Genomic DNA, 13,827 nt, shown 5'->3' on the forward strand with positions numbered 1-13,827 from the left:
TCGCAAAAGCTAGCCGAAGAACCATTTTACTGGTACAATGCAACAAGTACAATGCAGTTGATTTGCGATAATGACACAAACATTATATTAAGTATGAGCCTTAAAATCCAATTATAATCTAAAAGAAGAGTGAAATGCACTCATAAGAAATGTGTAAATATAAGCTTTTTTTGTGTTCTGTGTTCTGCTAGAAACTTGAGCCCATAGCCCTCGTGCAGCAATGTTTGCAAACACAGAAAGTTGTCTATAGCGGAGCGTTTTCGACACACCCACTCCTTTCCACACTCCCACTACTTTCCTTTCAACACAACCCCTCGCGCATCCTTTGTTTGCCATATTGAGCTGCAGCTACCCATACTTGAACAAATGGCAAAGGGAAATCTATGCAAGGAGATCAACTGAGGCCAAAGCTGCAACTTGATCTCATAGTTTCAAGTCAGGATTTGACGTAATGTGGATGAACGTCAAGTTTTGACCCATTAATTCCGCATTGTTACAGGGTTCATTCCGTGTGGTTACCGGGTTTGAACAGAAACAACTCAAAGGGTTATGGTTAGGGCTTTGGTTTGTGGAAAGCATAAAACAAAATACAACAAAAAAATGTGTTTCCATTTAGTTTCATCAAATACTCTCCCTGCTTGCTGAAGAATTGTGAACTGCCATGGTGCAGTGTTCTAAGCAGCTCGCTCTGGTTCTGAGTGTCATGAGTTTGAGCCCAGTGCTGTCCCATCGTTGTTTTTTTATGGAGGGATGGGGGGGATTCAGCACTACTGAGTGGACAGCACTACCACATATAAAATAAATCGTTTAAACAATGACTTGTAGGGGTGTTCGTTTCATTTTGAAGCTTTTATTTTCATATTTACCACTGTACAACAAATGTAATGTACCACTACATTTTAAACAAATAGGAGAATGGTTAAATTAGCATTCTTTAGAGACCCAGAACAGAATCATATCTGTCTTGGTAAAATGTATTTTATACAATAAGGAAGTGAAATGTCATCAACACCAAGCGCGTGTTCACCCAATCTGTGCCGGAGTAGGTGAACACCCTACTATACAGTATTTCTATCTTATCCTGAACAACTGTCCCCTAACATAACCATGCCCGCTCTGTGTACTATATATTTGGATTTATTATGGATCCCCATTAGTTCCTGCAGCAGCTACTCATGCTGGAGTCCAGCAAAATGAAGGCAGTTATATACAATTAAAAAAACATTACATTTCACAACATATTTCACAATACATGAAGTGTGTGCCCTCAGGCCACTACTCTACTACCACATATATACCACATAGCTCCCCGTGTACATTTAAGGGCCAGCCATGCTGCCCTGTTCTGAGCCAATTGTAATTTTCTTAAGTCGTTCTTTGTGTTACCCGACCACACGACTGAACAGTAGTCCAGGTTCGACAAAACTAGGGCCTGTAGGACCTGCCTTGTTGATAGCATTGTTAAGAAGGCAGAGCAGCACTTTAATATGGACAGACCTCTCCCCATCGTAGCTACTGTTGCATCAATATGTTTTGACCAGGACAGTTTACAATCCAGGGTTATGTCCTCAACTTGCTCAATTTTCACATTATTCATTACAAGATTTAGTTGAGGATTAAGGTTTAGTGATTGATTTGTCCCAATAACAATGCTTTTCGTTTTTGAAATATTTAGGACTAACTTGTTTCTTGACACCCATTCTGAACCCGACTGCAGCTCTTAGTTAAGTGTTGCTGTGGAAGGAAGCTGATGTGTGGAGTCATCAATATACATAGACACACTGGCTTTACTCCGAGCCAGTAGCAGGTCATTAGTAAAGATTGAAAACAGTAAAGGGGTCTAGACAGCTGCCCTGGGAAATGCCTGACTCTACCTTGATTATGTTGGAGAGGCTTCCATTAAAGAACACCCTCTGTGTTCTGTTAGACATAGCAGGGGATGTAAAGCAGCACATTATGATCAATAATGTCAAAAGCTGCACTGAAGTCTAACAAAACAGCTCCCACAATCTTTTTATTATAAATGTATCTCATCCAATCATCAGTAATTTGTGTAAGTGCCGTCCGTACATGTTGAATGCCCTTCCCTATAACTGTGCTGAAAATCTGTTGTTCATTTGTTTACTCAAAGGTTGGTAAGGCAGCTGAGCCAGTAAAGGGTGCTTTGCTATTCTTGGCCTGAGGACACACACGTTCCTGTAGGTTTAGGTACTTCCTTAACTAGGGGTATGTTGGCTCCTTCAGTATGTGTAGGAGTTCTGGATGATGATGTCTCTGAAGAAGGGGAACCAGTCTCTGCACAAGCAGGCGAAGTAGATGTATCCAGGGTAAAATGACTCCTTCTGGTGGGTGGCCCCGGCCTTGATGATGTGGAGGGCAGCATCGCTGGCTGGGTAGGCTGTCATGTTGGTATATCCTCTGGAGGTGGCATAGAACAATGTAAAGACATGCTGCCTGCAGTGTGTTTGGGAATGCTTTAATCAGGACTCCATCTGAAATGGCCTATTCCCTATATAGTGCAGTTCTAGGTGCAATTTCAAATGCACACCAGGTTATCTCAATGGTTTGAATAAAGGTTGCATAGTAAAATAACGACACATTGGTAAGACCTACATGATACCTACTGTAATGTTTTACCTTAACTCCCCATTACACTTTAACTAAGAGCTACTATAAATGCAGCAGTTACTGAACCGTCAGAAATATATACCATTACACAATCACTCAATACAACTCATTCATGTTATGTTTCTCTTATATGACCAGTCATTTAGCGTCACAAGCACAACCAGTCTTGATGTCATGAATCTATTTCGGAAGAGACGAGAGTTGTAGAATATAAATCTCTTATTCTGTTGAAAACCCTAGTGTAAATGGCTCCTGTGACTAACCTGATTTTGTCCATGGCAGAGTCTGTGTCTATCAGGCCCAGTGTGGTGATGGTCAGAGACACATTGCTGCGCTGCATGGCTAGCTCATGCTGCATGGAACCAAAGAAACCATTCACTGCAAACTTGGTGGCCGCGTAGGGCCCCACAAAAGGAGTGGTTATCTTACCTGTAGAGGAGAGAGGGAAGAGAAAGGTGATGAGTTTACACAGTATCCACAGTGCTTGTCTGAGTACTTCAGACTGAGAAGAACAGGATTTTAAATTGTATTCTCCCTATAAGGATTACTAGTGCAGTTGCATCTGTATAAGACTATATGTATAAGACTGTATCTGTATAAGACTGTCTGTATAAGTGAAAAATAGAGCGCCACCAACTGGTGATGGACTCCAAAAATGAAGGTGCCGGTTTATATAAGGGACGATCACTCTGGGTACCTGGTTAGAGGCACAATAACGAACATGACACAGACTGAAGTTCAAACCTTTACTGCCGAAGATACACACGGCTTAATGGTGTAGTTGAATGAATGGTTTTATGGAATATACTCATTATCTACACCAGATAATGTTTGGAGTTCATGCAGTCCAATTTTGGAAAGGAATGGTCAGTCAGGCCTTGTAAGTGGCCGAGGGCCAAGGTGGGCAGGGTCAGAGGTGACGATTGACAGATCAAGGGTCCAGTGAGAGATCAGACGTGTGACTGGAAACTGGAAACTTACACTTCTGAGGAGGGGGGTGGAGCACTCCCACCTTGCAACAGATTGCCATCAGAAAACAAGGCCAGATCTGACTGGAAGGACTAGAGTTTTCCACAATAAGACTATCTGTATAAGATTATATCTATATAAGACTATCTGTATAAGACTATTTGCATAAGACTATTTGTATAAGACTATCTGTATAAGACTATATCTATATACTACTATCTGTATAAGACTATCTGTATAAGACTATCTGTATAAGACTATTTTTTAAGACTATCTGTATAATACTACATCTGTATAATACTATATCCGTATAAGACTATATCTGTATAATACTATATCTGTATAATACTATATCTGTATAAGACTATCTGTATAATACTATATCTGTATAATACTATATCTGTATAATACTATATCTGTATAAGACTATCTGTCACGTCCTGACCATAGAGAGCTCTTATTTTCTATTGTAGAGTAGGTCAGGGCGTGACTGGGGGGGTTTATTCTAGTTTTATTTTTCTATGTTGTTTGGTTTTAGTTTCTGTTTTTCTATGTTGGGGTTTTTGGATGATCCCCAATTAGAGGCAGCTGGTCATCGTTGTCTCTAATTGGGGATCATATTTAAGTAGTTGTTTTTCCCACCTTTGTTTGTGGGAGATTATTTTGAGTTAGTGCATGTTGCACCTCTGTCGTCACGGTTTGTTGTTTTGTTTATTGTTTATTGTATGTCTTGCATAGTTTCACATTATAATAAAATATGTGGAACGATATTCACGCTGCGCCTTGGTCCGTTCCCACACACAATCGTGACAGAATCTCCCACCACCAGAGGACCAAGCAGCGTGGTCAAGAGGAATGGACCTGAGAGGAAATCTTGGATGGGAAAGGACCCTGGAGGCAGGAAGGGGAGTATCGCCGTCCGAAGGAGGAGATAGAGGCAGCGAGAGCAGAATGGCGACACTACGAGGAATTAGCACGGCAACAACGGAAGCCTGAGAGGCAGCTCCAAACATGTTTTGGGGGGGGGGGGCACACGGAGTGGTCGGCGGAGCCGAGGGGTGAAGGGAGCCAGTCAGGGAGTCGAGTGAGGAACTCGACGAAAGATTCCAGTGAGAGGTGTTGGCGTTGAGAGCGCTGCAGAGCGGGCGTGCTTACCCTGAGGAGCATGTGACCAATCAGGCACCGTGTTATGCGGTGATGCACACTGTATCTCCACTGGGCATTCATAGCCTGGTGCGCACTGTGCCTGCACCCCACATTTGCCGGGCTAAAGTGAGCGTTCAGCCAGGACGGGTTGTGCCAGCTCTACGCTCCAGACCTCCAGTGCGCCTCCACGGTCCAGTATATCCTGCACCGGTTCTACACACCAGGTCTCCAGTGCCCTCCATAGCCCAGTACGTCCTATGCCTCCTCCTCGCACTCTCCCTGGAGTGCCTGTCCTCAGTCAGGTACGTCCTGTGCCTTCTCCTCGCACTCTCCCTGAGGTGCGTGTTACCAGCCTGGCGCCACCTGTGCCAGCCCCACGCATCAGGCCTCCAGTGCACCTTCCCATTCCAGAGCTTCCGGCAACAGTTCCCAGTCCAGAGCTTCCAACGACAGTTCCCAGTCCAGAGCTTCCGGCGACAGTTCCCAGTCCAGAGCTTCCGGCGACGGCCCACAGTCCGGAACCTCCTGAGACGGCCCGCGGCCCGTAACCTCCTGAGACGGTCCGCGGTCCGGAGACTCCTGAGATGGTCTGCGGCCCGAAGCCTCCTGAGACGTCCGCGGCTCAGAGCCTCCTGAGACGGTCCGCGGTCCGGAGCCTCCAGCGATGGTCCGCGGTCCGGAGCCTCCAGCGACGTTCGGCGGTCCTGAGCCTCCACCGATGCTGGTGGGTTTGCAGGATGAGAGGGTTCTTCGTCCTGCACCAGAGCCGCCTCCTATGCTGGCGGATCCACAGGATGAGAGGGTTCTTCATCCCGCACCAGAACCGACTCCGATGCGGGAGGATCCGCGGGATGAGAAGGTTCTTCGTCCTGCACCAGAACCGCCGCCAACACTAGACACCCCTCCCCTAACCCTCCCTTTTGGTTTCAGGTTCCGCACCTTTGGGGGGGAGTACTGTCACGTCCTGACCATAGAGAGCTCTTATTTTCTATGGTAGAGTAGGTCAGGGCGTGACTGGGGGGGTTTATTCTAGTTTTATTTTTCTATGTTGTTTGGTTCTAATTTCTGTTTTTCTATGTTGGGGTTTTTGGATGATCCCCAATTAGAAGCAGCTGGTCATCGTTGTCTCTAATTGGGGATCATATTTAAGTAGTTGTTTTTCCCACCTTTGTTTGTGGGAGATTATTTTGAGTTAGTGCATGTTGCACCTCTGTCGTCACGGTTTGTTGTTTTGTTTATTGTTTATTGTATGTCTTGCATAGTTTCACATTATAATAAAATATGTGGAACGATATTCACGCTGCGCCTTGGTCCGTTCCCACACACATTCGTGACACTATCTGTATAAGACTATATCTGTATAAGACAATCTATATAAGACTATCTATATAAGACTATCTGTATGACTATTGGTATAATACTATCTGTGTAAGTCTGTATTGTATAAGGCTGTGTGATGTATACTCACCCAACAGAGATGACACTACGATCATAGACCCTGCACTCTGCTCCAGTACTGGCAAAGCTGCTGAAGCCATGTTCACATAGCTGAGGAAATTCAACTTTGGAAGACAACACATTAAAAACTACACTCATAGAATGACCTTGTCTCGCTTGGCCAGACACAAGACTTGAAGTATAGACTAATATGAAGAAGAAAACAAAAGCATACCTGCATCAGTTCCCTGACGTGATCCCCATCTCCGTTCCACATGGCGAATGGGGTGGATCCAATGTGATTTAGAACCAGGATGTCAAGACCTCCTGCGAAAAAGAGAAACAGACACTAGTGTGCCTTATGAATCTCTAACATAATAAATACTCACAATATGACTGAATGTATTCTTAGTGATCAGTCCTTACCCAGTTGTTTGACAGCCATCCTCACCACTCTCTCTGGGTCTGAGGACTGGGACATGTCCCCTGTCACATACAGAGCCTTCTGGGCCCCCAGGCGTGTGCAGTTCGCTGCCACCTACAGGACAGAGGGAGCAATGACACACTGGTACAGAGGCTGTCACTATCTATCTGGTCATCATGAGACAGTAGAAAGGATAGAAGTTCACAGACAGACAGACAGACAGACAGACAGACAGACAGACAGACAGACAGACAGACAGACAGACAGACAGACAGACAGACAGACAGACAGACAGACAGACAGACAGACAGACAGACAGACAGACAGACAGACAGACAGACACAGATAGACAGAGAGACCGACACAGACAGATCCTCAAACCTTCTGTAAGGCGTACTCCCTCCTGGCTGTGATGACGACCTGGGCGCCCATCTTGGCATAGTGGTATGCCACCTGTTCTCCAATGCCTGTGCTGGCCCCAGTCACCAGCACCCTGGCACAACGAACAGACTCTGAGGGGAGGGACAAACGGACAGACAGGCAGTCAGTCAGGCTGCGTGGGGTGAGAAAGACTACTGATGGGGAAGGACGATCACATGATCACAGTGACTAAAATAAAATAGAGGTGTTTTAAGGTTAAACACAAATTTGCGTAAAATACTTCATTGTCATCATGATCATCACATACTATTAAATACTGAACAAAAATATAAATGCAACATGTAAAGCGTTGGTCCTATGTTTCATGAGCTGAAATACATGTAAAGTGTTGTTCCCATGTTTCATGAGCTGAAATACATATATATTGCTGGTCCCCTGTTTCATGAGCTGAAATACATATAGAGTGTTGTTCCCATGTTTCATGAGCTGAAACACATGTAGAGTGTTGTTCCCATGTTTCATGAGCTGAAATACATGTAGAGTGTTGTTCCCATGTTTCATGAGCTGAAACACATGTAGAGTGTTGTTCCCATGTTTCATGAGCTGAAATACATGTAGAGTGTTGTTCCCATGTTTCATGAGCTGAAACACATGTAGAGTGAGCCAGGCTTGTGGAGGTCTACAATCCCTAGCCTAGATAATGTTAGCCACCTAGCTAACATTAGTGTTAGCCTACTAGCCACCAAGCTAACATTAGCCACAACAAATTGGAATTCATAACATATCATACGTATGGCAAATTCATAACATATTGTATGAATTGTAATTCGCAACATATCATACGAATTGTAATTCGGAACATATTCGAAATGGATGATGGACATCCAGAAATGAATACATACCATACAAAACATAGCATATCATACTAATTTGAGTGTCCCAGATATTTATTTACTGTGTTACGTCTACCCCTGAGTTTAGGTTGCACTACTATCATAGCATAGCGCACTGTGTATGCTGGAACATTGGTAACATTGTGGGAGGCAAGCCGTCTGGAGAGACTATGTATGGACTGATTACATAAAAGGCAATAAATACATAGCTGCACCGGGGACGGTCAAAGTAAGTTATGTTGATATCAAGGTAAAATATGAAAAATTAAGATAAGATTTGGCATATCAAGAACTTGGGACTATAAAGGTTATCTGCAAAAAAGATGATTAGGAGTTCATTGGCTTTAAGGTTCTGAACCCTCATTGGTTTAAATGGTGTCAGCAATTTTATCTTGTATTCTTTTTAACTTAACATGAATTGGGGTATTTAGAGTTGTATATAGGTAGAGAATATGGTACAGAACAAGGCTATGTCAACAGCTCAGTTTGCAATTAGAACTGTCTAGTCCCACATTCTCAATGACAAATTAAGATAAGAAATTAAGTGTTATACTGTAACACATTAAGTTTACATATGATCCATAAGTTATAGATCCTGACCTTATTTCACACTCAGTTATGTCTGCCCTAATATGGACAGATCTGCCCGATGGCCACATCTGCAAATCCTTCAAATCTACCAAGTCTCCGCAGTCCAGTCTAGCCCAGTCCAATCCAGTCTAGATATTCTAATGGGTATCTGCAGTCATTAAGGGACAAATGTCCATTGTGGATTGAAACTGTTCAAGAACTCAGGTTAAATTGAATTGACAAAGTGAGTGGTGTCCCATTTGATGTCAAAGTTGTTTTCTGATTATATTGTAAATTATGACAATAGTTAAATCTAGTGCATTAAATCTTAATTTAGTTTAAAAACTTGAAATGGAAAAGGCTAATCAAACACTGGGAAATGACAATTACAGCAATTTCCTGGATGGGGGAATCTAAACGAACAAGAACCTTGAATGAGCTAAAAAGGTGTGTTGTCTTCCTGTCCTATGGATCACTGTTGTCTGCCTGTCCTATGGAGCACTGTTGTCTGCCTGTCCTATGGAGCACTGTTGTCTACCTGTCCTATGGATCACTGTTGTCTGCCTGTCCTATGGATCACTGTTGTCTGCCTGTCCTATGGATCACTGTTGTCTGCCTGTCCTATGGAGCACTGTTGTCTGCATGTCCTATGGAGCACTGTTGTCTGCCTGTCCTATGGAGCACTGTTGTCTGCCTGTCCTATGGAGCACTGTTGTCTGCCTGTCCTATGGAGCACTGTTGTCTGCCTGTCCTATGGATCACTGTTGTCTGCCTGTCCTATGGAGCACTGTTGTCTGCCTGTCCTATGGAGCACTGTTGTCTGCCTGTCCTATGGAGCACTGTTGTCTGCCTGTCCTATGGATCACTGTTGTCTGCCTGTCCTATGGAGCACTGTTGTCTGCCTGTCCTATGGATCACTGTTGTCTGCCTGTCCTATGGAGCACTGTTGTCAGCCTGTCCTATGGAGCACTGTTGTCTGTCTGTCCTATGGAGCACTGTTGTCTGCCTGTCCTATGGAGCACTGTTGTCTGCCTGTCCTATGGAGCACTGTTTGAGGACTCACCTGGATCAAACGTGTCCCTCCAGAGGACTGCAATCAGGCAAACGGCAAACATTAAAAACATGGTCTTCATTGGGACCTGCATAACAATGTTGACTTCTATTCAGTGCCGCAGGTGATGCTCAGGTAAGACACATGACTTTAATTGGTAAAACAATTGTGCGCCTGTGCCAATATCCTACTTCATCTAACTGTAAAAACAAAAAGGTCCCGTAAGGTTATCCTAAAAACTCCAAGTTCTGTAAAGCATGCTATGATCACACTGCTGCAAGCCACAGACAAAGTGGTTCTTGCCTTCCACCTCATATATATTGTAGCCCTAGCCTACCGCTTGTCTTGCCTTAAAGGGGCAGTGACACTAGGACGCCAGCCATGTAAGTTGGCACATACAGTTGGAAGTCGGAAGTTTACAAACACCTTAGCCAAATACATTTAAACTCAGTTTTTCACAATTCCTGACATTTAATCCGAGTAAAAATTCCCTGTCTTATATCAGTTAGGATCACCACTTTATTTTAAGAATGTGAAATGTCAAAATAATAATAGAGAGAATGATTTATTCCAGCTTGTATTTTTCATCACATTCCCAGTGGGTCAGAAGTTTACATACACTCAATTAGTATTCAGTAGCATCACCATTAAATTGTTTTACTTTGGTCAAACATTTCGGGTCGCCTTCCACAACAAGTTGGGTGAATTTTGGCCCATTCCTCCTGACAGAGATGGTGTAACTGAGTCACGTTTGTAGGCCTCCTTGCTCGCACACGCTTTTGCTGTTCTGCCCACAAATTTTCTATAGGATTGAGGTCAGGGCTTTGTGATGGCCACTCCAATACCTTGACTTTGTTGTCCTTAAGCCATTTGCCACAACTTTGGAAGTATGCTCATTGTCCATTTGGAAGACCCATTTCCGACCAAGCTTTAACTTCCTGACTGATGTCTTGAGATGTTGCTTCAATATATATCCACATAATTTTCCTGCCTCATGATGCCATTTATTTTGTGAAGTGCACCAGTCCCTCCTGCAGCAAAGCACCCCCACAACATGATGCTGCCTACACGTGCTTCACGTGCTTCACGGTTGGGGGAGTTCTTTGACTTGCAAGCCTCCCCCTTTTTCCTCCAAACAGACCAGAGGACATTTCTCCAAAAAGTACGATCTTTGTCCCCATGTGCAGTTGCAAACCGTAGTCTGGCGTATTTATGGCGGTTTTGGAGCAGGGGCTTCTTCCTTGCTGAGCGGCCTTTCAGGTTATGTCGATATATGACTCGTTTTACTGTGTATATAGATACTTTTGTACCCGTTTCCTCCAGCATCTTCACAAGGTCCTTTGCTGTTGTTCTGGGATTGATTTGCACTTTTCGCACCAAAGTACGTTCATCTCTAGGAGACAGAACGCGTCTCCTTCCTGAGCGGTATGACGGCTGCATGGTCCCATGGTGTTTATACTTGCTTACTATTGTTTGTACAGATGAACGTGGTACCTTCAGGCATTTGGAAATTGCTCCCAAGGATGAGCCAGGCTTGTGGAGGTCTACAATTTCTTTTCTTTTTTAGGTCTTGGCTGATTTCTTTTGATTTTCCCATGATGTCAAGCAAAGAGGCACTGAGTTTTAAGGTAGGCCTTGAAATACATCCACAGGTACACCTCCAATTGACTCAAATGATGTCAATTAGCCTATCAGAAGCTCCTAAAGCCATGACATCATATTCTGGAATTTTCCAAGCTGTTTAAAGGCATAGTCAACTTAGTGTATGTAAACTTCTGACCCACTGGAATTGTGATACAGTGAATTATAAGTGAAATAATCTGTCTGTAAATCAATTGTTGGAAAAATTACTTGTGTCATGCACAAAGTAGATGTCCTAACCGACTTGCCAAAACTATAGTTAGTTAACAAGAAATGTATGGAATGGTTGAAAAACGAGTTTTAATGACTCCAACCTAAGTGTATGTAAACTTCCAACTTCAACTGTATACAGTACCAGTCAAAACTTTGGACACACCTATTCATTGAAGAGTTTTTCTTTATTTTTACTATTTTCTACATTGTAGGATAATAGTGAAGACATCAGCACTATGAAATAACACATATGGAATCATCTAGTAACCAAAAAAGTGTTAAACAAATCAAAATATATTTTATATTTGAGATTCTTCAAAGTAGGCACCCTTTGCCTTGATGACCGCTTTGCACACTCTTGGCATTCTCTCAACCAGCTTAATGAGGTAGTCACCTGGAATGCATTTCAATTAACAGGTGTGCCTTAAGTTAATTTGTGGAATTTCTTTCCTTCTTAATGCATTTGAGCCAATCAGTTGTGTTGTGACAAGGTAGGGGTGGTATACAGAAGATAACCCTACTTGGTAAAAGACCAAATCCATATTATGGCAAGAACAGCTCAAATAAGAACAAAGAGAAACAACAGTCCACCATTACTTTAAGACATGAAGGTCAGTCATTTCGGAAAATGTCAAGAACTTTCAAAGTTTCTTCAAGTGCAGTCGCAAAAACTATCAAGCGCTATGATGAAACTGGCTCTCATGAGGATCGCCACAGGAAAGGAAGACCCAGAGTTACCTCTGCTGCAGAGGATACGTTCATTAGAGTTACCAGACTCAGAAATTGCAGTCCAAATAAATGCTTCAGAGTTCAAGTAACAGACACATCTCAACATCAACCTTTCAGAGGAGACTGCGTGAATCAGGCCTTCATGGTCGAATTGCTACAAAGAAAGCACTACTAAAGGACACCAATAATAAGAAGAGATTTACTTGGGCCAAGAAACATGAGCAATGGACATTAGACTGGTGGAAATCTGTCTTTTGGTCTGATGGGTCCAAATTTTAGATTTTTGGTTCCAACCGCCGTGTCTTTGTGAGACGCAGAGTAGGTGATCGGATGATCTCCGTTCCCACTGTGAAGGATAGAAGAGGTGTGACACTGTCTGTGGTTTATTTAGAATTCAAGGCACACTTAACCAGCATGGCTACCACAGCATTCTGCAGCGATACACCATCCCATCTGGTTTGCGCTTAGGGGGACTATCATTTGCTTTTCAAAAGGACAATGACCCAACACACCTCCAGGCTGTGTAAGGGCTATTTCACAAAGAAGGAGTGATGGAGGGCTGCATCAGTTGACCTGGCCTCCACAATCACCTGACCTCAACCTAATTGAGATGGTTTGGGATGAGTTGGACCGCAGAGTGAAGGAAAAGCATCCAACAAGTCCTCAAGACTGTTGGAAAAGCATTCCAGGTGAAGCTGGTTGAGAGAATGCCAAGAGTGTGCAAAGTTGTCATCAAGGCAAAGGGTGCCTACTTTGAAGAATATAAAATATATTTTGATTTGTTTAACTTTTTTGGTTACTATGTGATTCCATAAATGTTATTTCATAGTTTGATGTCTCCACTACTATTCTATAATGTAGAAAATAGTCCAAATAAAGAAAATCCCTTGAATGAGTAGGTGTGTCCAAACTTTTGACTGGTACTGCATGTATTATTATTTTTTAATGTCAGATAGGCAAATACACAATGTAATTTTATGCCCTCTTCCTTATACTTCTCCCTCTCGCCATATTCTCATGCACAGGAATATGGGAGATATGCTATGTACCAGGAGCTGGGAACACACACCTTGTGCAAAAAATATCTCTTTTATTATCCATGATAGTGTTGTTACACAAACAGACAAAACGGAGAATTGAACACTTGTAAGCTTACTAAATAATCAACTTTTGTAGAAAGCAGCAAAATAACATGGTAAATATATTTCCTCTGAATCTCTCGACAGTTCTGTAAACTTGCAAACTACACAATAAAGCACCTTAACAACGAAGGAGAGGGAGGAGAGAAAATTCAGATATTTTCCCAAACAGAGCTTTTGAATACCACTGACTGTCTGATGGGCATGATGAAATAATGAATGGTTTTAATAGCTATCAAACACTGTGAGAATGACAGAGCAGAACACAAGAGAGGAGGACAACAAGTTTCCAAATATATGTAGAACTTAAGATCTAAATTAAGAGGCATTTTGAGGTAACATTACTTTTAAACTAAATTGAATTATAAACTAAATTGAATTATTTAGGGCCTTCTAGGCATTGTAAAATGTTATCTCTCTGGCAAAATGCCACTACTGGTAGGGAATCTTCACCTGTCACACAGATATAAAGATAAAAGGTCTTTATCTTTGATCAAGTCAATTTCAACATCAACCTTTTTCGTGTGGATAAATAGCCCCATTAAAACATATGTGCAGCTTTACAAAAGCATTCACATTAGGGACATTTTTACACCTTAATTTCTG

The 13,827-nt window shown here is 42.7% G+C and overlaps 1 protein-coding gene across 1 annotated transcript; it reads right to left on the reverse strand.

Moving 5' to 3' along the window:
- Positions 1-834: 834 nt before the first annotated feature.
- LOC106569541 (hydroxysteroid 11-beta-dehydrogenase 1-like protein) lies at positions 835-9,798 on the reverse strand. The gene is made up of 7 exons (XM_045694352.1): positions 9,512-9,798; positions 6,986-7,116; positions 6,607-6,718; positions 6,416-6,507; positions 6,212-6,305; positions 2,892-3,057; positions 835-2,418 (listed from the first exon to the last, which is right to left on the reverse strand). The coding sequence occupies exons 1-7, from the start codon at positions 9,591-9,593 to the stop codon at positions 2,241-2,243; spliced, it is 855 nt and encodes a 284-aa protein (XP_045550308.1). The 5' UTR covers positions 9,594-9,798; the 3' UTR covers positions 835-2,240.
- Between the last annotated feature and the right edge of the window lie 4,029 nt (positions 9,799-13,827).

This window comes from Salmo salar, chromosome ssa14, assembly GCF_905237065.1.
Source record: "Salmo salar chromosome ssa14, Ssal_v3.1, whole genome shotgun sequence".
Classification (NCBI taxonomy): Eukaryota; Metazoa; Chordata; class Actinopteri; order Salmoniformes; family Salmonidae; genus Salmo; species Salmo salar.

Coding starts and splice junctions, on each gene's coding strand:
- LOC106569541 (XM_045694352.1), bottom strand. CDS start 9,593: ATGCAGGTCCCAATGAAGACCATGTTTTTAATGTTTGCCGTTTGCCTG. Junction 7,117..9,511: donor GAGGGACACGTTTGATCCAG/GTGAGTCCTCAA, acceptor CCCTCCCCTCAG/AGTCTGTTCGTTGTGCCAGG. Junction 3,058..6,211: donor CGTAGTGTCATCTCTGTTGG/GTGAGTATACAT, acceptor TCTCCTCTACAG/GTAAGATAACCACTCCTTTT.